At 47.0% G+C, this 25,039-nt stretch overlaps 1 protein-coding gene across 4 annotated transcripts in view; it reads left to right on the top strand.

Moving 5' to 3' along the window:
• The window catches only part of slc39a14 (solute carrier family 39 member 14), a 53,534-nt gene that overhangs the window by 14,942 nt on the left and 13,553 nt on the right, over positions 1–25,039 (top strand). For 3 of the 4 annotated variants that reach the window (XM_046351424.1, XM_046351422.1, XM_046351421.1), the window contains exons 2-6: positions 9,187–9,303; positions 10,355–10,679; positions 12,418–12,595; positions 18,284–18,453; positions 19,888–20,010. In XM_046351424.1, coding sequence (XP_046207380.1) covers positions 10,392–10,679; positions 12,418–12,595; positions 18,284–18,453; positions 19,888–20,010 — 759 coding nt within the window. In that variant the 5' untranslated portion in view covers positions 9,187–9,303; positions 10,355–10,391. Of the gene's footprint in view, positions 1–9,186; positions 9,304–10,354; positions 10,680–12,417; positions 12,596–16,722; positions 16,893–18,283; positions 18,454–19,887; positions 20,011–25,039 lie in introns of all 4 variants that reach the window. The other variant, XM_046351423.1, reaches the window with a different exon arrangement.

A 25,039-nucleotide genomic window follows, 5' to 3' on the forward strand; every position in this document is an offset into this window, starting at 1 on the left:
TCTGTCTCCATCCATGTAGCCTATTGGTTCTCTGTCTCTTCTCTCTCCATCCATGTAGCCTATTGGTTCCCTGTCTCTTCTCTCTCCATCCATGTAGCCTATTGGTTCCCTGTCTCTTCTCTCTCCATCCATGTAGCCTATTGGTTCTCTGTCTCTTCTCTCTCCATCCATGTAGCCTATTGGTTCCCTGGTTTTTATATCTATCAAATCATTTCTAGGTAACAATTGAAGTACCTTACTGTGATTTTTGTTTTCAATAAAATGGTCAAAAATGAAGAGAAATATCTTCTTAGCAGAGAGGAATTTCTCAAGCAAGAATTTAGCTCGGACTGTCTGAGTGGTCTGGCTTGGGAAGGGGAAAACTGACAACCATCTGTTATTGGCAGAGAAGTTTTCTTCTTGGTCCAACTAATTTACTGGCTGGTGATGTCAGGCCAAAACTCCATCTCACCAAAACAGGCTGATATTTCAGGCGATCTTACACTAAAAGTGCATGATTTTTAAAAACAATTTCACAGTATAATTCTAATCTCATAGTTTAGAAATATACACCGAGTGTACAAAACATTAGGAACACTCTTTCCATGACAGTCTGACCAAGTGAATCCAGGTGAAAGCCATGAGCCCTTGTTGATGTCACTTGTTAAATCCACTTCCATCAGTGTAATCAGTCAGAGGAAGGCCCTAGAAATTGTCAAAGACTCCAGCCACCCTAGTCACAGACTGTTCTCTCTGCTACCGCACAACAAGCGGTACCGGGGCGCCAAGGCTAGATCCAAGAGGCTTCTAAACAGCTTCTACCCCCAAGCAGTGGTACCGGGGCGCCAAGGCTAGATCCAAGAAGCTTCTAAACAGCTTCTACCCCCAAGCCAGACTCCTGAACAGCTAAAAAAAATGGCCACCCAGACTATTTGCATTTACACGGCTGCTACTCTCTGTTATTATCTATGCATAGTCACTTTAATAACTCTACCTGCATGTACATATTACCTCAATTACCTTGACGAACTGGTGCCCCAGCACATTGACTCTACTGGTACCCCCTGTATATAGCCTCCACATTGACTCTACTGGTACCCCCTGTATATAGCCTCCACATTGACTCTACTGGTACCCCCTGTATATAGCCTCCACATTGACTCTACTGGTACCCCCTGTATATAGGCTCCACATTGACTCTACTGGTACCCCCTGTATATAGCCTCCACATTGACTCTACTGGTACCCCCTGTATATAGGCTCCACATTGACTCTACTGGTACCCCCCTGTATATAGGCTCCACATTGACTCTACTGGTACCCCCTGTATATAGCCTCCACATTGACTCTACTGGTACCCCCTGTATATAGCCTCCACATTGACTCTACTGGTACCCCCTGTATATAGGCTCCACATTGACTACTGGTACCCCCCTGTATATAGCCTCCACATTGACTCTACTGGTACCCCCCTGTATATAGCCTCCACATTGACTCTACTGGTACCCCCTGTATATAGCCTCCACATTGACTCTACTGGTACCCCCTGTATATAGCCTCCACATTGACTCTACTGGTACCCCCTGTATATAGCCTCCCATTGACTCTACTGGTACCCCCTCCACATTGACTCTACTGGTACCCCCTGTATATAGCCTCCACATTGACTCTACTGGTACCCCCTGTATATAGCCTCCACATTGACTCTACTGGTACCCCCTGTATATAGCCTCCACATTGACTCTACTGGTACCCCCTGTATATAGCCTCCACATTGACTCTACTGGTACCCCCTGTATATAGCCTCCACATTGACTCTACTGGTACCCCCTGTATATAGCCTCCACATTGACTCTACTGGTACCCCCTGTATATAGCCTCCACATTGACTCTACTGGTACCCCCTGTATATAGCCTCCACATTGACTCTACTGGTACCCCCTGTATATAGCCTCCACATTGACTCTACTGGTACCCCCTGTATATAGCCTCCACATTGACTCTACTGGTACCCCCTGTATATAGCCTCCACATTGACTCTACTGGTACCCCCTGTATATAGCCTCCACATTGACTCTACTGGTACCCCCTGTATATAGGCTCCACATTGACTCTACTGGTACCCCCTGTATATAGGCTCCACATTGACTCTACTGGTACCCCCTGTATATAGCCTCCACATTGACTCTACTGGTACCCCCTGTATATAGCCTCCACATTGACTCTACTGGTACCCCCTGTATATAGGCTCCACATTGACTCTACTGGTACCCCCTGTATATAGGCTCCACATTGACTCTACTGGTAGGCTCCCCCCTGTATATAGGCTCCACATTGACTCTACTGGTACCCCCTGTATATAGCCTCCACATTGACTCTACTGGTACCCCCTGTATATAGCCTCCACATTGACTCTACTGGTACCCCCTGTATATAGGCTCCACATTGACTCTACTGGTACCCCCTGTATATAGCCTCCACATTGACTCTACTGGTACCCCCTGTATATAGCCTCCACATTGACTCTACTGGTACCCCCTGTATATAGCCTCCACATTGACTCTACTGGTACCCCCTGTATATAGGCTCCACATTGACTCTACTGGTACCCCCTGTATATAGCCTCCACATTGACTCTACTGGTACCCCTGTATATAGCCTCCACATTGACTCTACTGGTACCCCCCTGTATTTAGCCTCCACATTGACTCTACTGGTACCCCCCTGTATATAGCCTCCACATTGACTCTACTGGTACCCCCTGTATATAGCCTCCACATTGACTCTACTGGTACCCCCTGTATATAGCCTCCACATTGACTCTACTGGTACCCCCTGTATATAGCCTCCACATTGACTCTACTGGTACCCCCTGTATATAGGCTCCACATTGACTCTGTACTGGTACATTGACCCCTGTATATAGCCTCCACATTGACTCTACTGGTACCCCCTGTATATAGCCTCCACATTGACTCTACTGGTACCCCCTGTATATAGCCTCCACATTGACTCTACTGGTACCCCCTGTATATAGCCTCCACATTGACTCTACTGGTACCCCCTGTATATAGCCTCCACATTGACTCTACTGGTACCCCCTGTATATAGGCTGTATATAGGCTCCACATTGACTCTACTGGTACCCCCTGTATATACATTGACTCTACTGTATATAGTGACCCCCTGTATATAGCCTCCACATTGACTCTACTGGTACCCCCTGTATATAGCCTCCACATTGACTCTACTGGTACCCCCTGTATATAGCCTCCACATTGACTCTACTGGTACCCCCCTTTATATAGGCTCGCTATTGTTATTTTACTGCAGCTTTAATTATTTTTTTACGTATCTATTTTTTTAAAACTCATTTTTCTAAACTGCATTGTTGGTTAAAGGCTTGTAAGCATTTCACTGTAAGGTTGTATTCGGCGCATGTGACTAATATTATTTTATTTTAAAGAAGGGTTTTCAAGCCTTGCTGCAATTGAGACATGTGTTGTGCCTATGTGCCATTCAGGGGGTGCTTTTGAACAGGGTATGGCACTAGGTGCCAGGGTCACCGGTTTGAGTATATCAAGAACAGCCACACTGCTGGGTTTTCACCCTCAACAGTTTCCTGTGTGAAGAATGGCCCACCACCCAAAGGACATCCCACAAACTTGACACGACTCTGGGAATCATTGGAGTCAACATGGGCCAGTATCCCTGTGGAACGTTTTCGACACCTTGTAGAGTCCATGCGCCAACCAATTGAGGCGGTAGCCTACAAAACGGACCTCCATGCGCAGCCTCCCATTCACAGATTACGTATTTGTTTCCCCCTGCCCCTCTTCACGCCCCTTTTGATAATGGGCCAATCTAAATCGACACTGATCTTACTTATTAGTAAAGACCAGATTACGGTGAGAATAGTCTGATGGGTGAAAATGTGATCACTTGATGAGAGAACAGCTGTGCAGCCTGAGGCGAGGAACAGAGAGAAATCTTTTTTTCCGCAACCTTCTAAAATCATCAATATCCTGTAGTCGCCATCATGCAGCCCATATATGCCTAGATTTCTTAGACATTCTAATGTTTGTATCATTCACAACTGAAGTTGCCAAATAAATAACTCTAAATATAGCATATAGGACCTGTTTCAAATGATCACTTCATATGTGCACTCGCTCCAGAATGGGGGAAAAAATATCCTTTCTATTTTATTCAGTTAAGGTATGTTCTTCTTACTATAATATAATATAAAAGAATGGCATGGGACCTATAAGCATATCCTGTCAGGTAAATGAATAATCCTACAGCCAATGGCATGGAACCTAGCCAGATAACATGCAATAGGACAAGTCATATTCTGTTCTTCTCAAGTGCATTTTCTTCATATCATAATGTTTCTTTAGACCTGACTAAAATAAATCATGAATTCATTTATTATAATGTAGATGTTCCAAAGGTGTCATTTTTTAATTTACCTTTTATTTTACTAGGCAAGTCAGTTAAGAACAAATTCTTATTTTCAATGACGGCCTAGGAACAGTGGGTTAACTGCCTGTTCAGGGGCAGAACGACAGATTTGTACCTTGTCAGCTTGGGGATTTGAACTTGCAACCTTCCGTTTACTAGTCCATCACTCTAACCACTAGGCTACCCTGCCGCCCAGTAATCAGAGGCTTGAATACAGCTGGAGACCTGGAAGTGCTGAACATGTTTATGTTAACAAACAGTCAAATACAGTGAGACCAGCAGTCTCTTATATGACACTAACCTGCTGACAAAATGTCATGACCACCACAGCCCTAACCACACTGTAACACTGTACTACACCACAGCCCTAACCACACTGTAACACTGTACTACACCACAGCCCTAACCACACTGTAACACTGTACTACACCACAGCCCTAACCACACTGTAACACTGTACTACACCACAGCCCTAACCACACTGTACTACACCACAGCCCTAACCACACTGTAACACTGTACTACACCACAGCCCTAACCACACTGTAACACTGTACTACACCACAGCCCTAACCACACTGTAACACTGTACTACACCACAGCCCTAACCACACTGTAACACTGTAACCACACCACAGCCCTAACCACACTGTAACACTGTACTACACCACAGCCCTAACCACACTGTAACACTGTACTACACCACAGCCCTAACCACACTGTAACACTGTACTACACCACAGCCCTAACCACACTGTAACACTGTACTACACCACAGCCCTAACCACACTGTAACACTGTACTACACCACAGCCCTAACCACACTGTAACACTGTACTACACCACAGCCCTAACCACACTGTACTACACCACAGCCCTAACCACACCACAGCCCTAACCACACTGTAACACTGTACTACACCACAGCCCTAACCACACTGTAACACTGTACTACACCACAGCCCTAACCACACTGTAACACAGCCCTAACCACACTGTACACCACAGCCCTAACCACACTGTAACAACACTGTACTACACCACAGCCCTAACCACACACTACACCACAGCCCTAACCACACTGTAACACTGTACCACACCACAGCCCTAACCACACTGTAACACTGTACTACACCACAGCCCTAACCACACTGTAACACTGTACTACACCACAGCCCTAACCACACTGTAACACTGTACTACACCACAGCCCTAACCACACTGTAACACTGTACTACACCACAGCCCTAACCACACTGTAACACTGTACTACACCACAGCCCTAACCACACTGTAACACTGTACTACACCACAGCCCTAACCACACTGTAACACTGTACTACACCACAGCCCTAACCACACTGTACTGTACTACACCACAGCCCTAACCACACTGTAACACACACCACAGCCCTAACCACACTGTAACACTGTACCACACCACAGCCCTAACCACACTGTAACACTGTACCACACCACAGCCCTAACCACACTGTAACACTGTACTACACCACAGCCCTAACCACACTGTAACACTGTACCACACCACAGCCCTAACCACACTGTAACACTGTACCACACCACAGCCCTAACCACACTGTAACACTGTACCACACCACAGCCCTAACCACACTGTAACACTGTACCACACCACAGCCCTAACCACACTGTAACACTGTACCACACCACAGCCCTAACCACACTGTAACACTGTACTACACCACAGCCCTAACCACACTGTAACACTGTACTACACCACAGCCCTAACCACACTGTAACACTGTACTACACCACAGCCCTAACCACACTGTAACACTGTACTACACCACAGCCCTAACCACACTGTAACACTGTACTACACCACAGCCCTAACCACACTGTAACACTGTACTACCACACTGTAACACAGCCCTAACCACTCTGTAACACTGCCCCTCATTGGCCACACCACAGCCCTATTGGCTCTTTACCACACTGTAACACTGCCCCTCATTGGCTCTTTACACCACTGCCCTCAACCACACTGTAACACTGTCCGTGGCCCTTTACACCTCTGCCCCTCAACCACACTGCCCCTCATTGTACTACCACCTCTGCCCTCATTGGCTCTTTACTCACACTGCCTCTCCGTGGCCCTTTACCTCTCTCTGCCCTCATTGGCTCTTTACTCTCTCTGCCCCTCATTGGCTCTTTACCTCTCTCTGCCTCTCCGTGGCCCTTTACCACTCTCTGCCCCTCATTGGCTCTTTACCTCTCTGCCCCTCAACACTACCTCTACCACACCACTCTTTAACCACACTGCCCCTCAACACTGCCCCTCATTGGCACACCACAGCCTCTGCCCCACACTGTGGCACTTTACCCTCTCCACCCCTCACCACACTCTGCCCCTCACACTACTCTACCTGCCACCTCATTGGCCCTAACCTCTCTCTGCCCCTCATTGGCTACTTACACCTCTCTCTGCCCTAACTCACACTGGCTCTTTAACTCTGCCCCTCATTACTTTACTCTGCCCCTCATTGGCTCTTTACTGTACTTTACCTCTCTCTGCCCCTCATTGGCTCTTTACTCTCTGCCCCTCATTGGCTCTTTACCTCTCTCTGCCCCTCATTGGCTCTTTAGCTCTCTCTGCCCCTCATTGGCTCTTTACCTCTCTCTGCCCCTCATTGGCTCTTTAGCTCTCTCTGCCCCTCATTGGCTCTTTACCTCTCTCTGCCCCTCATTGGCTCTTTACCTCTGCCCCTCATTGCTCTTTACCTCTCTCCCCTCATTGCTCTTTACCTCTCTCTGCCGTGGCCCTTTACCTCTCTCTGCCCCTCATTGGCTCTTTACCCTCTCTCTGCCCCTCATTGGCTCTTTACCTCTCTCTGCCCCTCATTGGCTCTTTACCTCTCTCTGCCCCTCATTGGCTCTCCGTGGCCCTTTACCTCTCTCTGCCCCTCATTGGCTCTTTACCTCTCTCTGCCCCTCATTGGCTCTTTACTCTCTGCCCCTCATTGGCTCTTTACCTCTCTCTGCCCCTCATTGGCCCTTTACCTCTCTCTGCCCCTCATTGGCTCTTTACCTCTCTCCCTCCTTTACCTCTCTCTCATTGGCTCTTTACCTCTCTCTGCCCCTCATTGGCTCTTTACTCTCTTCCCCTCATTGGCCTCTTCCCTCATTGGCCCTTTACCTCTCTCTGCCCCTCATTGGCACTTTACCTCTCTCTGCCCCTCATTGGCTCTTTACCTCTCTCTGCTGCCCCTCATTGGCTCTTTACCTCTCTCTGCCCCTCATTGGCCCTCACTTTACCTCTCTCTGCCCCTCATTGGCACTTTACCTCTCTCTGCCCCTCATTGGCACTTTACCTCTCTCTGCCCCTCATTGGCTCTTCCCCTCATTGGCTCTTTACCTCTCTGCCCCTCATTGGCACTTTACCGCTCTCTGCCCCTCATTGGCTCTTTACCTCTCTCTGCCCCTCCAATTCCATGGGGTCATACAAGGACAGGTCACACTGAGCCTCTTCCCAGCAGACACACAGAGAAACAAACAGAGAGAACAAGGGCAAGAGAGAGACTGTACACTCCCAAGTCCTGCTATGGGACAGTATACTGTTGGCCCCTGAACCAGACTGTCCATCTGTATAGCACAGGCCACATAAACATTCTAAACTGGTTTTTATCTTCAAACTAAACCAGCATCGACAAGGAATGTCAGTTGAAGTGACTAGAGTTCTTAGATTGTTGTGGGTTTGTGGCATCTGCTTGGTTTCCCAATGTCTAAACTGGCTTATCTAGTGTGAGGCAAGTGGGTATACAAGTTGTGTTTCCATTGTGGCTGGCTGCTCTAGTGTGAGGCTAGTGGGTATACAAGTTGGTTTCCATTGTGGCTGGTTGCTCTAGTGTGAGGCTAGTGGGTATACAAGTTGTGTTTCCATTGTGGCTGGCTGCTCTGAGGTAGTGAGGTTTCCATTGTGGCTGGCTGCTCTAGTGTGAGGCTAGTGGGTATACAAGTTGTGTTTCCATTGTGGCTGGCTGCTCTAGTGTGAGGCTAGTGGGTATACAAGTTGTGTTTCCATTGTGGCTGGCTGCTCTAGTGTGAAGTTGTGTTTCCATTGTGGCTGGCTGCTCTAGTGTGAGGCTAGTGGGTATACAAGTTGTGTTTCCATTGTGGCTGGCTGCTGAGGCTACAAGTTGTGTTTCCATTGTGGCTGGCTGCTCTAGTGAGGCTAGTGGGTATACAAGTTGTGTTTCCATTGTGGCTGGCTGCTCTAGTGTGAGGCTAGTGGGTTTCCATTGTACAAGTTGTGTTTCCATTGTGGCTGGCTGCTAGGCTACTGTTCCATTGTGAGGTTTTGTTTGTACTTTTCCCTATTCTGCTCTAGTTGAGCTCATATATTTTATACAAGTTGTGTTTCCATTGTCTGGCTGCTCTCTAGTGGGTATCTCTCTTTCTCATTGTGGCTGGCTGCTCTAGTGTGAGGCTAGTGGGTATACAAGTTGTGTTTCCATTGTGGCTGGCTGCTCTAGTGTGAGGCTATCAAGTTGTGTTTCCATTGTGGCTGGCTCTAGTGTGAGGCTCTAGTGAGGCCCAAGTTGTGTTTCCATTGTGGCTGGCTCTACAAGTTGTGTTTCCATTGTGGCTGGCTGCTACACTGTTCTATGAGGTTTTGTTTGTACTTTTCCCTATTCCGCTTTAGCTCATATATTTTTCCTCTCTCTCTCTCTCTTGTCTCTCTCTCTCTCTCTCTCTCTCCCACAGTTGACTGCCCTGCTCTTTCCATCTCTTCACTCTACTACCCAAGCCCGACTGAAGACCTAAGAGCTCTACTCTGTGCCGAGAGCTCTAAGCCCCGTCACACTACTCAGGTTGGAAGAGGTAAGTCTTTCATACCTTAAGGCAATGAATGGAAACGTTGTTCTGAACCGTTTACTCTGCGTTTATTTAGCCTCCCCTCCCTCACCTCAGTTAGTCAACTGCCATGATGTAATATGGATTATTGATGTCAGGGCTGTTGACTGAATTGGACCTCTGTGTGTGGGTTTGACTCTGGACTGTTGCGTCATTGTAGTTGCTCCATCTTCCTGTCGTGGAAGGGCTACTGTTATTATGTGACATCAGGGCGCAATTGTGTTTTGGCTCGGGTTGCTGGGGATCGGGTTTTCCCTGCTCTCTCCTCTGTTCATTGTACCAGGTGTAAGACAATGAAACTTGGTGTGTGTGGCTGGCTGGCTGGCTGCACAAAAAGGTTTGAGAACCAGTCACTGTGTTGGCCTACTGACCCCCTCTGAGACCTTTATGACCTCTCATCTCCCCAGCCAGAATGCACTGTGTTGGCCTACTGACCCCCCCTGTGACCTTTATGACCTCTCCCCAGCCAGAGTCCACTGTGTTGGTTGACCCCCCCTGTGACCTTTATGACCCCTCCCCAGCCAGAGTCCACTGTGTTGGCCTACTAACTAAGCCACCTTGGCTCTCCCATCTCCTCAGCCAGACCTACCTACCAATCCACCTCAGTGACCTCTCCTCAGCCAGCCAGAGTCCACTGTGTTGGCCTACTGACCCCCCCTGTGACCTTTATGAACTCTCCCCAGCCAGAATCCACTGTGTTGGCCTACTGACCCCCCCTGTGACCTTTATGACCTCTCCCCAGCCAGAGTCCACTGTGTTGGCCTACTGACCCCCCCTGTGACCTTTATGACCTCTCCTCTCCCCAGCCAGAGTCCACTGTGTTGGCCTACTGACCCCCTCTGTGACCTTTATGACCTCTCCTCTCCCCAGCCAGAGTCCACTGTGTTGGCCTACTAACTAAGCCACCTTGGCTCTCCCATCTCCTCAGCCAAACCTACCTACCAATCCACCTCAGTGACCTCTCCTCAGCCAGCCAGAACTACTAACTAACCCATTTTGCTCTCTTCCTGTTCCCCAGCCGTAACCCAGCCAGTGGAGGGGTCATCATAATCACCATGACTCAGAGTCCCATCCATGGCTGCTCTGTCTGTGTGGCCCAGCTGACAGTCTTCCTCACCCTTGCCCTGCTGCTGTGTCCCCTGGGGAGAGCACTCGGCGAAGACCAGGCTTCTCCGGCCCAGGTGCTGCAGGGCCTGTTGGAGCGATATGGGGACAATGCCACCATCTCTGTTCCCCAGCTTCGCTCTTTGCTGGCACGACTCGGTGCACCCGGCCTGGGGGACAACGGCACCGTAGCCGAGGCCACAGCTCCACCGGCGCCGCCCAGAGTCAACCTGTCCAAAGTAAATCGATTTATATTGACTTTATACTAAGCATTAGGAGCCGCTCTCTCCCTACATTTCTGTCCCACACAAACCTTAATGACAGTTTGTGTTTTCAAAACATTTGTGACGGAGCATATTGATTTATTGCTGTTCATGTCAAAACAAAGGAAGTGACATCCCTATATCCAGTCTGTGTCCGGGGTTGTGGGGAGGGGGGTTGAATGGGGCATCCTCCCCCATTGTTTCAGAGGTTCAGGTCTGAGAATCTCAGTTTTGGTGACTTTCCAAATGGATTTTCTACTCCAAAATTATTTAAAATAAATTATGCTGACACCGTCATGAATATAATTTCCAACTCCAGAAATGAGCCCAATAACATGTTGGTACAATTATTTGAACATATTGAACATATTGAACATATTGGACGATGCATTGAGCCTATGTATGCAGTGGAGGGGTCATCATAAGGTATTTATTGTGATGGTGTATATTAAATTAATTTATTATATTTTTTAAATGTAGATGTTCCAAAGGCGGCTTGTATCCAGTGTAAATGACTACAACAGAAACACTGAGATGGGGGGGGGGGGGGGGCTTTGCATTCTTACTCGGCTTAATGTCATGTAGGCTTGACTCACTAGTCGCTACCATGTTGATTTGAGAGCAGAGGAATAAGTTAACACAAAGTTGTCTTCTCTTCGTGTTAGAGGACTGGAAGATGCTTGTCGATATTGGCCAGCAACTCATTTTTCCACCTGAGATTGCTTCTACCAACCTTAGGCCAGACATGGTACTCTGGTCCCCTTCACGAAAGGCTGTGTACATCATAGAGCTCACAGTCCCGTGGGAAAACTCTGTTGAAGAGGCCTACGAGCGTAAGAAACTGCGTTACACAGAGTTGGCAGCAGACGCAACTCAGCGTGGCTGGAATGCAAAAGTCTGGCCAGTTGAAGTGGGATGCAGAGGATTCGTGGCTTCTTCCATCATCAGGTTGCTGAAAGAACTTGGAATCCATGGACAGGCTCTGCGGCAGACCGTCAGAGCAGTTTCTCAAGCAGCTGAAAGAGGTAGCCAGTGGATCTGGATCAAACGGAAGGACCCTTGCTGGGCTATAACTTCATGACCCCTCACCCCCACCTGAGAACTCAATTCAGATCCCTCCAACTTGAGGAGGGCATATGAGGTATGCGGTCAGCTGTATGGCTGGCTCAGGGAAGAGGACGCCCCTGCCTTGCACAGTCCTGTGGGACATCTTAATTGGGCATGGGACACAAGCTAAGGCTTGATCACCCTTTAGCTGGCCACCTTTGATGAGGGTGTTTAGTGATTAAAGGCCGAAACACCCACTGATTTGAAGGCACACTACTAAGGATGTGTCCCAAAAATTGACATCTTACCCCAGTCTAAGAAATAAACCTCCCATGCCACTCTGTCAACATCACGGCAAATCTCATGCGAGTGCATTCCATCTATTGGCACAATGGACAGTTAACATCTCGTCCCGTGTTTTATGATTCTGTTTCGTGTGTCCCTGAACTAAGGGAATGTGTGTTGACTTTTGGTGCAGAGTTTGTGTGCTCAGGCATGGAACCTTCCAGCTCCATCATATCTACATGGATAAGTTAATCTCACTTTAGTTTTCCATGAAGGGAAAACAGCATGTCCTTTATCAGATAGGAAATGATTGAGGTTTCTTTTTGTGGTCAGTGTGTGTGTGTGTGTGTGTGTGTGACGGCTTGCCTGTTTCCCTCCACAGTGCTTACCTGGAGACACCCTGGCAGTTTACAGTATGAACGAGCAGTCTCGTCTGGATGGGCGTGGTCTACAGGAGCTCTGCCCCACCATGCTTCAGCAATTGGACTCTGGCGCATGTGGGGTGGAGAAAAAGGAGGAGCTTATCATAGACCCGCCTTCCAAACCCACTGCTGCTGAAGGTGAGCCTCTCAACTCCTATGGTCTTTCGTAATACATTTGCAGTGTTTCCCCTACGTAAAAGGGGGGCGGGCGGGCGGGTGTGGTAGTGTACGTAACCAATGGTTGAGACCATCCTGTACATTTTTATTTTATTTTAAATAAACATTAATAAAGCTAGTTTCCTGCCATTCTACACATTTTGCCATGGTTTAATGCCGTGTTGTGATGCTGTCTGACTCAAGCATCACCAAATCAATGGGGGACCCATGTAATGACGTTTTGGGAATTTTAGATTCTCCCCCACTCGTTTTTATTTATTTATTTATTTAGCTTATCTTTTCTACATACTTTATATACGTGTTTTATACATATTTTTTGTTGTTGTTGACAACTTTGGTTTGGCATATCAGTACTGCAGTTACAGTATACCGCTGACTGTTCACCTTCTGTTTATCAAGGCAGTTTAGTCTTCGGTCTTATTTTAAACTTTCTCCCAAGAAGTTTTCATTAGAACAACACAATTCCCTCTTCTCTAGAAGTCTACTGTGGGTTAGAATTGGTCTGCAGTATGAAGTTCAGGAGGAAGGTTAAAAATCAAAGGCCGTTGGTTATGTTTCTCCTCTAGCTTTCAGCATCTTGTACTTCCTGGTCCACTTTAGCACAGAACAGCCATTATTAGAATGCCACTGTCAGCAGATACTAGGCACAGAATCCTCTTAGCGGGTACAGATGATGCTTAAAGGCACCTCCATCTTGGATCGATCTGGCTCACACTGCCCACAGCTTCTCAGCCTGCTGACATCAGAGGTTGGCAGGCCATGAAACTGGATGTCCTTGTTATTACTCTGGAAGCCATTTTAGTATCTGGTTCTAATCTAAGTGATTGTGTTGTGGATGTATGAAGGCTGTAGCCTAGGATTTTGTACAGGCGCTTTTAGGGTATAGTTTAGTTTTATTACGGATAAATTGGCAATATTTAACATGCAAACAAGAACAGTAGCTACTAGCTAGCTCTCATCAGAGCCCAGTCTAAGTTGGCCCAGTCTAAATTGACCCAGTCTAAATTGACCCAGTCTAAATTGACCCAGTCTAAGTTGGCCCAGTCTAAGTTGGCCCAGTCTAAGTTGGCCCAGTCTAAGTTGGCCCAGTCTAAGTTGGCCCAGTCTAAATTGGCCCAGTCTAAGTTGGCCCAGTCTAAATTGACCCTGGTGTAGCTGGTCGGTATAAAAAGACTGTTAATGACAGGCTTTGAGAATGTAGTAAACTAGTGTGATCCTCCCACTGGGGCGCTGCACCTAGAATCACACTACATAGAAAGGACATTGTAACTCTCTGTAGAAAGTCGTGATGATTTTATAACTGTGTCAGGTACTACCTCTTCTGTTTTCTGTGGTCTAACAGCACTTGTGGTGTGTTTTTAGAAACCAAACTCAAGAATGTTGATATGCCTTGCCCTCCCATTTCTATACCAGCTAACAGTTCTAGTTGCAATTTGCAAAGATTCTAACCCATGAACTGACACTGCTGGAAGAGAGCTCTGTACTGTGATTGTGTCAGTGAATGTTATCTGGATGTTCTTCAAGAAGATGTTTAAAAACTTCTCACTCTTTATGGTGTTTGTCCCTTTTCTGTGTCCTAATTTCTGTCAAGAGAAGCATTGATACAGGATGTGTTTTGGCCAGAGATACATTTTCACTCACCTTCCGTTAATGTCTAGAGCGCTCTCCCCAGTGCAGTCCTGGGTTCAACTAGTATTTGAAATCTATTGTGTTTGCTTAAGCCAAACCTGGAGTGGTAGAAGTCATGGTTTATAATTTTGTAACTATTTGATTGGCCCTATTGTGCCAGGCAAGCTCAATCACAGCTTAAGTACATTTAAAGATTTTTAATACTATTTGAACCCAAGTCTGGGACAGGGTATTTGGCCAGCTGTGACTCGGGCTGAGGTGCTACTAGCTGCTGCAGTAAGGTGCAGAGTGGCGTCGGTTCAATGCGTCCTATTGCCCTCCTTTTAAAAGTCTGTTCATGAAATGGCCAAGGTCTGTGCTTGTCCCATTTGGTTTAGGATTTCAAGCACTGTATTTGAAGATGACTGCTTCCTACTGAGACAATGTGTGTTCATTATGCACAAGTTAACTACACATGGTTGATGATCTTACTAGATATTATCTAGCGTGTCCTGCGTTGCATATAATCTGACTGAGTATACAAGTATCTAAGTATCTGACTGAGCGGTGGTAGGCAGAAGCAGGCGCGTAAACATTCATTCAAACAGCACTTTTGTGTGTTTTGCCAGCAGCTCTTCGTTGTGCGTCAAGCATTATGACTTCAAGCCTATCAACTCCCGAGATGAGGCTGGTGTAACCGAAGTGAAATGGCTTGCTAGTTAGCGCGCGCTAATAGCGTTTCAAACGTCACTCACTCTGAGGCTTGGAGTAGTTGTTTCCCTGGCTCTGCATGGGTAATGCTGCTTCGAGGGTGACTGTTGTCGTTGTGTTCCTGGTTCGAGCCCAGGGAGGAGCGAGGAGAGGGATGGAAGCTATACTGTTACACTGGCAATACTAAAGTGCCTATAAGAACATCCAATAGTCAAAGGTTGATGAAATACACATGGTGTAGAGGGAAATAGTCCTATAATTCCTATAATAACTACAACCTAAAACTTCTTACCTGGGAATATTGAAGACTCATGTTAAAAGGAACCTCCAGCTTTCATATGTTCTCATGTTCTGAGCAAGGAACTGAAACGTTAGCTTTCTTACATGGCACATATTGCACTTTTACTTTCTTCTCCAACACTTTGTTTTTGCATTATTTAAACCAAATTGAACACGTTTCATTATTTATTTGAGGCTAAATTGATTTTATTGATGTATTATATTATGTTCAAATAAGTGTTCATTCAGTATTGTTGTAATTGTCATTATTACAAATACATTTTGAATTTTTTGGGGCCGATTAATCGGTATCCGCCTTTTTGGTCCTCCAATATTCGGTGTCGGCGTTGAAAAATCATAATCGGTCGACCTCTAATTTCCACCGTAGTAGTCTAGTCCTGTTTGAATAACATAGGAATGAGTTTCCTCCGCCCATAAACACTACATCCTCTCTGCCCTGCTTTTAAAAAATGAAGTTAAAAAAACTGTTTGTCTTTTGTGTCCATTTGAATGTACCTTATGATGTCACTGCAATGATGAGATTGATGTTCTTCTTCTTTGTTTTTATGTTTTATTATCTCTGTGTCATACTGTGTTCAACCGTGTTGGATCTTGCCTAGTCATCTGGTTTGAAGAGGACCACAATGGAAATAAGTCCCAGACTTTGTTATCCTCCATGGTTTTACTGATGTGCGTGTATATGGCTTTTTCAAGTTTTATGTGTGCTTGTTTTTTGAAATGGTCGAATTAATAAACTAAGTTCTTCTTACAGACCTTGTCACTTCTGCAATCCACACCACAACCAAAGTTAACCAAACTTCCTCTCCCACAGGATACAGGTGTTTTATGTGTGCTGAAAGGAAACCCGTAACTCTCAACTCTTCATTTACATTACAGGAGTTTTATGCTCAAAACCACCGCAATGTGGTCTACACGTCGACCGTGCCTTTCCACAGTGTGACTCCTCCCCTCCTCCTTCCCTTTCCACAGTGTGACTCCTCCCCTCCTCCTTCCCTTTCCACAGTGTGACTCCTCCCCTCCTCCTTCCCTTTCCACAGTGTGACTCCTCCCCTCCTCCTTCCCTTTCCACAGTGTGACTCCTCCCCTCCTCCTTCCCTTTCCACAGTGTGACTCCTCCCCTCCTTCCCTTTCCACAGTGTGACTCCTCCCCTCCTCCTTCCATACCGTCCTGTGATACCTCCCCCTCAGACATCACACACATGATCTGTGATCATTACTGCTCCTGTAGTCACAGTCCTCTGTGATCATTACTGCTCCTGTAGTCACAGTCCTCTGTGATCATTACTGCTCCTGTAGTCACAGTCCTCTGTGATCATTACTGCTCCTGTAGTCACAGTCCTCTGTGATCATTGTCACAGCACACAGAGTAATTCTCATATTAAACAAATGGCATGTGTGCTTCAGTGTTCACTTCAAACCCTCTCTTTGGTGTGTCGTGTGCCTCCTCCTCTCCCTCCTTCTCCCATCAGTGTGGGGTTTCTCTATTCTGAGTGTGACCCTGGTCAGTGCCTTCTCTCTCACCGGCGTGTTCCTGGTTCCCCTCATGAGGACGAGTCACATGCGCCGGGCGCTCGTCTTTTTCATCGCCCTGTCCATCGGGACGCTCTACTCCACAGCTGTGTTCCAGCTCTTGCCAGAGGTGCGATATCCATCAATCCCCTGTTGGGGGAAAAAGTCACCCCCTCCAAAAAAAGATTTCTCCCCCATTCCCCCTCTCTATATACTCCATTAACAATAATGCCCCACCGACCACAGCACTCTTCTCTATTCTTCACCTCCTCCTGGGCATTTCCTTCTCTTTCTTCCTGGGGGTGTAATTAGCAGCTTGGGAATTGTCGTGTTCAACCAACCAGGAGTCATCAAAGAGCTACTGTGATTCTACAGTTGCTTCAGTGATTTTTCTCCTGCCACTGGAATTGTGGACTCTCTCTCTCTGATCTATGTGTGAGTCGACACGGGCTGGTCTGGCTACTCTGCACTCTTCGTTGGCTGTGGAATATATATGCCATCTGTGAGACTGATTCTCCTTTGAGAGAGGCCGGCTGGCTGACCTGCTGGTTGGCTGGCTGACCTGCTGGCCGGCTGGCTGACCTGCTGGTTGGCTGGCTGCACAGTGCATCGTACCCCTCTAAGCTCACCTCAGGGGAAACCAGGCCAAGTGGGTATTTGCTGCTCCCAGTGTTCCACAACTTTACCCCCTTTCTCAAAATACGATTGGTGAATTTGGTGTTAAAGAATAAAATAACGCTCTCAGTCAGTGGGACTGTTTAGTCTGTCTGCAGTGAGACAGAAGGAGCTCAGACCATGCCCTGGGGGCAGCTGGCAGCTAGCTAGTGGAGTGGTGCAGAGCAGACACGCACCTGGCCCGAAAGACAATGGTGCGTGTGTGTGTTCATAGCTCCCCTTTCTCTGGTTTAATCTGATCGGTCGTGCGTTGCGTACTCCCTAATACCCGCCTGTATCGTGTGACCGCTCCACCAGTGGTTCCAGGTTGCATCATGAAGGCCTGAGGATTCTGCTTCCTCTGATCTGTGATGACATAATTACTCCCTCATCTCTTAATCACAGGCTGTTTGGGGTTGGAACACTGGTCTGATGGGAAACAAATCATGGTGTCTCCTCTTCATACAGTGATCACACACACACACACACACACACACACACACACACACACACACACACACACACACACACACACACACACACACACACACACACACACACACACACACACACACACACACACACACACACACACACACACACACAGGTCTGTGAATGGACATTGATTGTGAGTAGACAGTCAGTGTCCATTGATTGGGCATTTCCTGTTCTCTGGGAACAGAACTGTTGGGGGTGATGTGATTTATTTTCTTCAGGGCTGACATTAACTGCTGTTCTCAGGTTAATCCTTCTACTGTGAAAAATTAATATCTTTAATGATTTCATGATGTTAATTTAACTAATTTTCCCCTTTCCTTTTTTCCTCTCCTCTTTGGTCCCCCTTCTCCCCCCCCTGGTCGTGGTCAGTTTGGGGTTATGGCTTCCTGTGTGTGACCTTCATTTCTCTGTGTTCGCTGGTTGGGGCCAGTGTGGTCCCCTTCATGAGGAAAACCTTTTACAAGCGTCTGCTGCTCTACTTCATAGCCCTGGCCATTGGCACCCTCTACTCCAACGCCCTGTTTCAGCTCATCCCAGAGGTAGTGTGAAGGGCACCCTATTCCCTACGTAGTGCACTCCCTTATTTATTGAACAACTTCAGAAACCTATTCCCTATGTAGTGAAATACTTTAGTTCCCTATGTAGTGCACTACTTCTGGCACCCTATTTCCTTTTATAGTGCCCTACGTTTGGCTGAGGCTATGGCCAAAAGTAGTGCACTATATAGGAAATAGGATGTGCTCCTCTACCTCAGCTGTTCCCTCCCTTCAAGCAGCCCCCAGCCCAAATGAAACCAGACTTAACTACGGTCATGCCCGGCCCATAGATTAATTAGGAGAACCACACACTTAATTACCAGTGTCACTTTATTGCCCCCTTATGTGATTCTGAAAAGCAGACCTGTTGAGCTGCTGGTGGGCCTTCCTGGAAAGGGGGAAACACTGAGAAAAAATAGTATCTGTAGCTTTAGTCTGTTCTTAGATGAAATACCAAATTCACCTCCCACCTGGGTCCATTTTGCACCAGAAAACCCATCACATATCAGTTGTCACATGATCCCAAACCAACATGGCAGAGAAAAGTCATATTTGGAACCAGACAGTAGATGACCGTAGCAGACAAACAGCCCAAGGTCTTAGCGAATGTGCTGATTACAGTGAAATACAGATACAACGTCTGTTGTTTTTTAAAACGCTCTAAACAGTATTTTGCCATTTGATAGCGCTCTAAACAGTATTTTGCCATTTGATAGCGCTCTAAACAGTATTTTGCCATTTGATAGCGCTCTAAACAGTATTTTGCCATTTGATAGCGCTCTAAACAGTATTTTGCCATTTGATAGCGCTCTAAACAGTATTTTGCCATTTGATAGCACTCTAAACAGTATTTTGCCATTTGATAGCGCTCTAAACAGTATTTTGCCATTTGATAGCGCTCTAAACAGTATTTTTATTGGTGATGTTTATAACAGTAGGCTATCTCTTAGCCTGGTACTGTGTCCTTGAGGAGAGAAACTGGCTACCGTTTGTAATATCCTGTCCCTGCAGCCAGCCAGCCAGGGGCTGTTGTGTCTTTCCCCCATAGTCTCAATAAGATATCAGGGAGAATTTACTTAACATTTGACTTCCTGAGATTAGTTGTCACCTAATATTGTTCACATACCATTTTATAAAAGAACACTGACAAGTGTGAAGTTAGGGATTGGTATTACCAATCTTTAACAAAAAAAATGTATGTACTGAAAATCCTTCTCAATGACACATATAAACACATACAGTAGGTCAGAGACCTCGATTTAGAGTGAGATAATGGCCGTAACTGACATGTTCAGCTTCAATTGTGCTGAATCATCAATCAGTTCAATCAAGCCAATTATATTTTTACACAAATCTTTTCACAGTCCGATGTAATACCCTGCTATTAACCAATTTGACTGATGCATTATAGATAACTATGTATATTATCCTCCCTAGGCATTTGGTTTTAACCCTATGGTGGACAACTATGTGTCTAAGTCCACGGTGGTGTTCGGAGGGTTCTACCTCTTCTTCTTCACTGAGAAGGTCCTCAAGATGCTGCTCAAACCCAAGGATAAGGTGAGTCTGCGTTCAACAGCTTTGGCTTTGGCTAATGGTGAGGTAAATGACTGAAAAATGCACAAGGATGACAAATATGAGATATGTCATTGCTTTCACCCTGTTTTTGTATGCTTTAAAGGTTCAAGGTTTTTCCTGGTGCAAATGTGTGACTGTGTGAACCTATTGGGATTGGTCAGAAACCAGAGAAGTGTTATGTACTGCACATGCATTATAAACTCAGCAAAAAAAAATAAACGTCCTCTCACTGTCAACTGCGTTTATTTTCAGCAAATATTGTAAATATTGGTATGAACATAACAAGATTCAACAACTGAGACATAAACTGAACAAGTTCCACATACGTGACTAACATAAATGGACTGTGTTCCTGAACAAAGGGGGGGGGGGGGAATCAAAAGTATCAGTCAGTATCTGGTGTGGCCACCAGCTGCATTAAGTACTGCAGTGCATCTCCTCCTCATTGACTGCCAGATTTGGCAGTTCTTGCTGTGTGATGTTACCCCACTCTTCCACCAAAGTACCTGCAAGTTCCCGGATATTTCTGGGGGGAATGACCTTAGCCCTCACCCTCCAATCCAATATGTCCCAGACGTGCTCAATGGGATTGAGATCCAGGCTCTTTGCTGGCCATGGCAGAACACTGACATTCCTGTCTTGCAGGAAATCACACACAGAACGAGCAGTATGGCTGGTGGCATTGTCATGCTGGAGAGTCATGTCAGGATGATCCTGCAGGAAGGGTACCACATGAGAGAGGAGGATGTCTTCCCTGTAACGCACAGGGATTGCCTGCAATGACAACAAGCTCAGTCCGATGATGCTGTGACACACCGCCCCAGACCATGACGAACCCTCCACCTCCAAATCGATCCCGCTCCAGAGAACAGGCCTCGGTGTAACGCTCATTCCTTTGATGATAAACGCGAATCCAACCATCAACCCTGGTGAGACAATACCGTGACTCGTCAGTGAAGAGCACTTTTTGCCAGTCCTGTCTGGTCCAGCGACTGTGGGTCTGTGCCCATAGGCGACGTTGTTGCCGGTGATGTCTGGCGAGGACCTGCCTTACAACAGGCCTACAAGCCCTCAGTCCAGCCTCTCTCAGCCTATTGTGGACAGTCTGAGCAATGACGGAGGGATTGTGCGTTCCTGGTGTAACTCGGGCTGTTGTTGTTGCCATCCTGTACCTGTCCCGCAGGTGTGATGTTTGGATGTACCGATCCTGTGCGGGTGTTGTTACACGTGTTCTGCCACTGCGAGGATGATCTGCTGTCCGTCCTGTCTCCCTGTAGCGCTGTCTTAGGCGTCTCACATTACGGACATTGTAGTTTATTGCCCTGGCCACATCTGCAGTCCTCATGCCTCCTTGCAGCATGCCTAAGGCATGTTCACACAGATGAGCAGAGACCTTGGGCATCTCTCTTTTGGTGTTTTTCAGAGTCCGTAGAAAGGCCTCTTTCGTGTCCTACATTTTCATAACTGTGACCTTAATTGCCTACCGTCTGTAAGCTGTTAGTGTCTTAACGACCTTTCCACAGGTGCATGTTCGTTAATTGTTTATGGTTCATTGAATAAGCATGGGAAACAGTATTTAAACCCTTTCCAATGAAGATCTGAGAAGTTATTTGGACTTTTACGAATTATCTTTTGAAAGAGGCATGTTTCTTTTTTTTGGTGAGTTCATAACCTTATAGACGTGACCCAATACACCTGACCATATTGTAGCGTTTCTCAGCCCAATGAACCCAGGCTTCAGGACCAACAGTCATCTAGTATATTTGTGCCAACAGGAGATCACTTGATTTCAAATCGTCAACTCATTTCTCGTAACACCTTTTGGCTAGTTCAATCAGGTGTGCTGGTGTTGGAATTGAAACAAATGTGAAAAGACTGGTATTCCAACTTCCAAGAAGACTTAGGTTGTGAAATCTTGTTCTGTAGCGGGGCTGTGTTGTGCTCATAAACATAGTCTCGACCAGGGCTTTTCACACACACCGATAAGCATCCGCTCTTTAGATGGATTGTAGAGATATTCCGGTTTGCATTGTCACCATGTGGATAAAATCACATGAGTCAAGGCTGGTTTAGCTTGTTTATCAAGGCGTTGGTTTTATGAACAGTAACCGTTGCCTCTACTTAATGCATCTGGGATGATGACGTCAGACGGTTGTTGTTGGGTCTGTTTGCTTTGTGTGGAGGAGACCTTACTTGGACGTGAGTCAATGACACATTCATAATTACACGTGTACTTAAAACAGACTGAAGTGAAGTAGACACCTGCAACACAAGTTCACATGCAGAGTCTTCAGAAAATGATTCACATCCCTGGACTTCTAACCCGTTTTTGTCAAGGTGGGTGGAATCAGGCGCAGAGAGCAAATAATGAATAGAGGTTTATTCTCCGGTGAACAACAAACACGGACAACCCAAAATACAAACAGGGTGAAATATATCCAAAACAGGAAATAACAGACAAACCGGAGAAATAAAACACAAAAACACCGACAGCCGAAACGAAATGACAAAAACAAACAAGGGCGGGACAACCTACATATTATACAGATACTAATTAACTAACACACAGGTGAAAACAATTAGACAAAACCAACAGATAACCGAAAAGGGATCGGTAGTGGCTAATAGGACGGTGACGACGACCTCCGAGCACAGCCCGAACGGGCAGGAGAGCCAACCTCGGCGGAAGTCGTGACAGTTTTGTTACAGCCTGAATTTAAAATGGATTAAATAGAATGTATTTTTCACAGACCTACCTACAATACCCCATAATGTCATTTTATTTGATCAAATTAATAAAAAAATAAGTATTCAACCCCTTTGTTAAGGGAAGACTCAGAAGTTCAGGAGTACAAATTTGCTTAATAAGTTGCATGGGCTCTCTATGTGCTATAATAGTGTTTTAATGTGATTTTTGAATGACTACCTCATCTCTGTACCTCACACATCTGCAAGGTCCCTCAATTGAGCAGTGAATTTCAAACACAGGTTCAACCACAAAGACGAGAGATTGGTATTGGTAGACCTATTGGTAGATGGGTAAAACATTTAAAAAGCAGACATTGAGTTAGGCTGGGTCGGTATTCCGGGGAATTTGGAAAAAGCCATGGGATGGTTAATATTTGAATCATCTTTTTTAAGTTAACACCTGCAGTCAACTTGTGTAAAACATTAGATTAAGCAGATTCTGTTCTTCATTTCACCTGTCACATTATGAAGCACTTCGTAGTTTCCCAGAACAGCCGAGCCACCAGTCATGTGTTCATTGTAAAGAGCACAACAAGAGAAAGCGGTGAGTCTGAAGCGTTCTGTCGGGGAGTCTGTAGGGTTCTGTCGGGGAGTCTGTAGGGTTCTGTCGGGGAGTCTGTAGGGTTCTGTCGGGGAGTCTGTAGGGTTCTGTCGGGGAGTCTGTAGGGTTCTGTCGGGGAGGAGGCGTTCTGTCGGGGAGGGTTCTGTCGGGGAGTCTGTAGGTTCTGTCGGGGAGTCTAGGGTTCTGGGGAGTCTGTAGGGTTCTGTCGGGGAGTCTGTAGGGTTCTGTCGGTGAGTCTGAAGGGTTCTGTCGGGGAGTCTGAAGCGTTCTGTCGGGGAGTCTGTAGGGTTCTGTCGGTGAGTCTGTAGGGTTCTGTCGGGGAGTCTGAAGCGTTCTGTCGGGAGTCTCGTTCTGTCGGGGAGTCTGTAGGGTTCTGTCGGGGAGTCTGTAGGGTTCTGTCGGGGAGTCTGAAGCATTCTGTCGGGGAGTCTGTAGGGTTCTGTCGGGGAGTCTGTAGGGTTCTGTCGGTGAGTCTGTAGGGTTCTGTCGGTGAGTCTGTAGGGTTCTGTCGGGGAGTCTGTAGGGTTCTGTCGGGGAGTCTGTAGGGTTCTGTCGGGGAGTCTGTAGGGTTCTGTCGGGGAGTCTGTAGCGTTCTGTCGGGGAGTCTGTAGGGTTCTGTCGGGGAGTCTGTAGCGTTCTGTCGGGGAGTCTGTAGGGTTCTGTCGGGGAGTCTGTAGGGTTCTGTCGGGGAGTCTGTAGCGTTCTGTCGGGGAGTCTGTAGGGTTCTGTCGGGGAGTCTGTAGGGTTCTGTCGGGGAGTCTGTAGGGTTCTGTCGGGGAGTCTGTAGGGTTCTGTCGGGGAGTCTGTAGGGTTCTGTCGGGAGTCTGTAGGGTTCTGTCGGGGAGTCTGTAGCGTTCTGTCGGGGAGTCTGTAGCGTTCTGTCGGTGAGTCTGTAGGGTTCTGTCGGGGAGTCTGTAGCGTTCTGTCGGGGAGTCTGTAGCGTTCTGTCGGGGAGTCTGTAGCGTTCTGTCGGGGAGTCTGTAGCGTTCTGTCGGGGAGTCTGTAGCGTTCTGTCGGGGAGTCTGTAGCGTTCTGTCGGTGAGTCTGTAGCGTTCTGTCGGGGAGTCTGTAGCGTTCTGTCGGGGAGTCTGTAGCGTTCTGTCTGTAGGGTTCTGTCGGGGAGTCTGTAGCGTTCTGTCGGTGAGTCTGTAGCGTTCTGTCGGGGAGTCTGTAGCGTTCTGTCGGTGAGTCTGTAGCGTTCTGTCGGGGAGTCTGTAGGGTTCTGTCGGGGAGTCTGTAGCGTTCTGTCGGGGAGTCTGTAGGGTTCTGTCGGGGAGTCTGTAGCGTTCTGTCGGTGAGTCTGTAGGGTTCTGTCGGGGAGTCTGTAGCGTTCTGTCGGTGAGTCTGTAGCGTTCTGTCGGGGAGTCTGTAGCGTTCTGTCGGGAGTCTGTAGCGTTCTGTCGGGAGTCTGTAGCGTTCTGTCGGTGAGTCTGTAGCGTTCTGTCGGGAGTCTGTAGCGTTCTGTCGGGAGTCTGTAGCGTTCTGTCGGTGAGTCTGTAGCGGTGAGTCTGTCGTTCTGTCGGTGAGTCTGTAGGGTTCTGTCGGGGAGTCTGTAGGGTTCTGTCGTTCTGTCGGGAGTCTGTAGCGTTCTGTCGGGAGTCTGTAGCGTTCTGTCGGTGAGTCTGTAGCGTTCTGTCGGTGAGTCTGTAGGGTTCTGTCGGTGAGTCTGTAGCGTTCTGTCGGTGAGTCTGTAGCGTTCTG

This window comes from Oncorhynchus gorbuscha, linkage group LG05, assembly GCF_021184085.1.
Source record: "Oncorhynchus gorbuscha isolate QuinsamMale2020 ecotype Even-year linkage group LG05, OgorEven_v1.0, whole genome shotgun sequence".
Taxonomy (NCBI): Eukaryota; Metazoa; Chordata; class Actinopteri; order Salmoniformes; family Salmonidae; genus Oncorhynchus; species Oncorhynchus gorbuscha.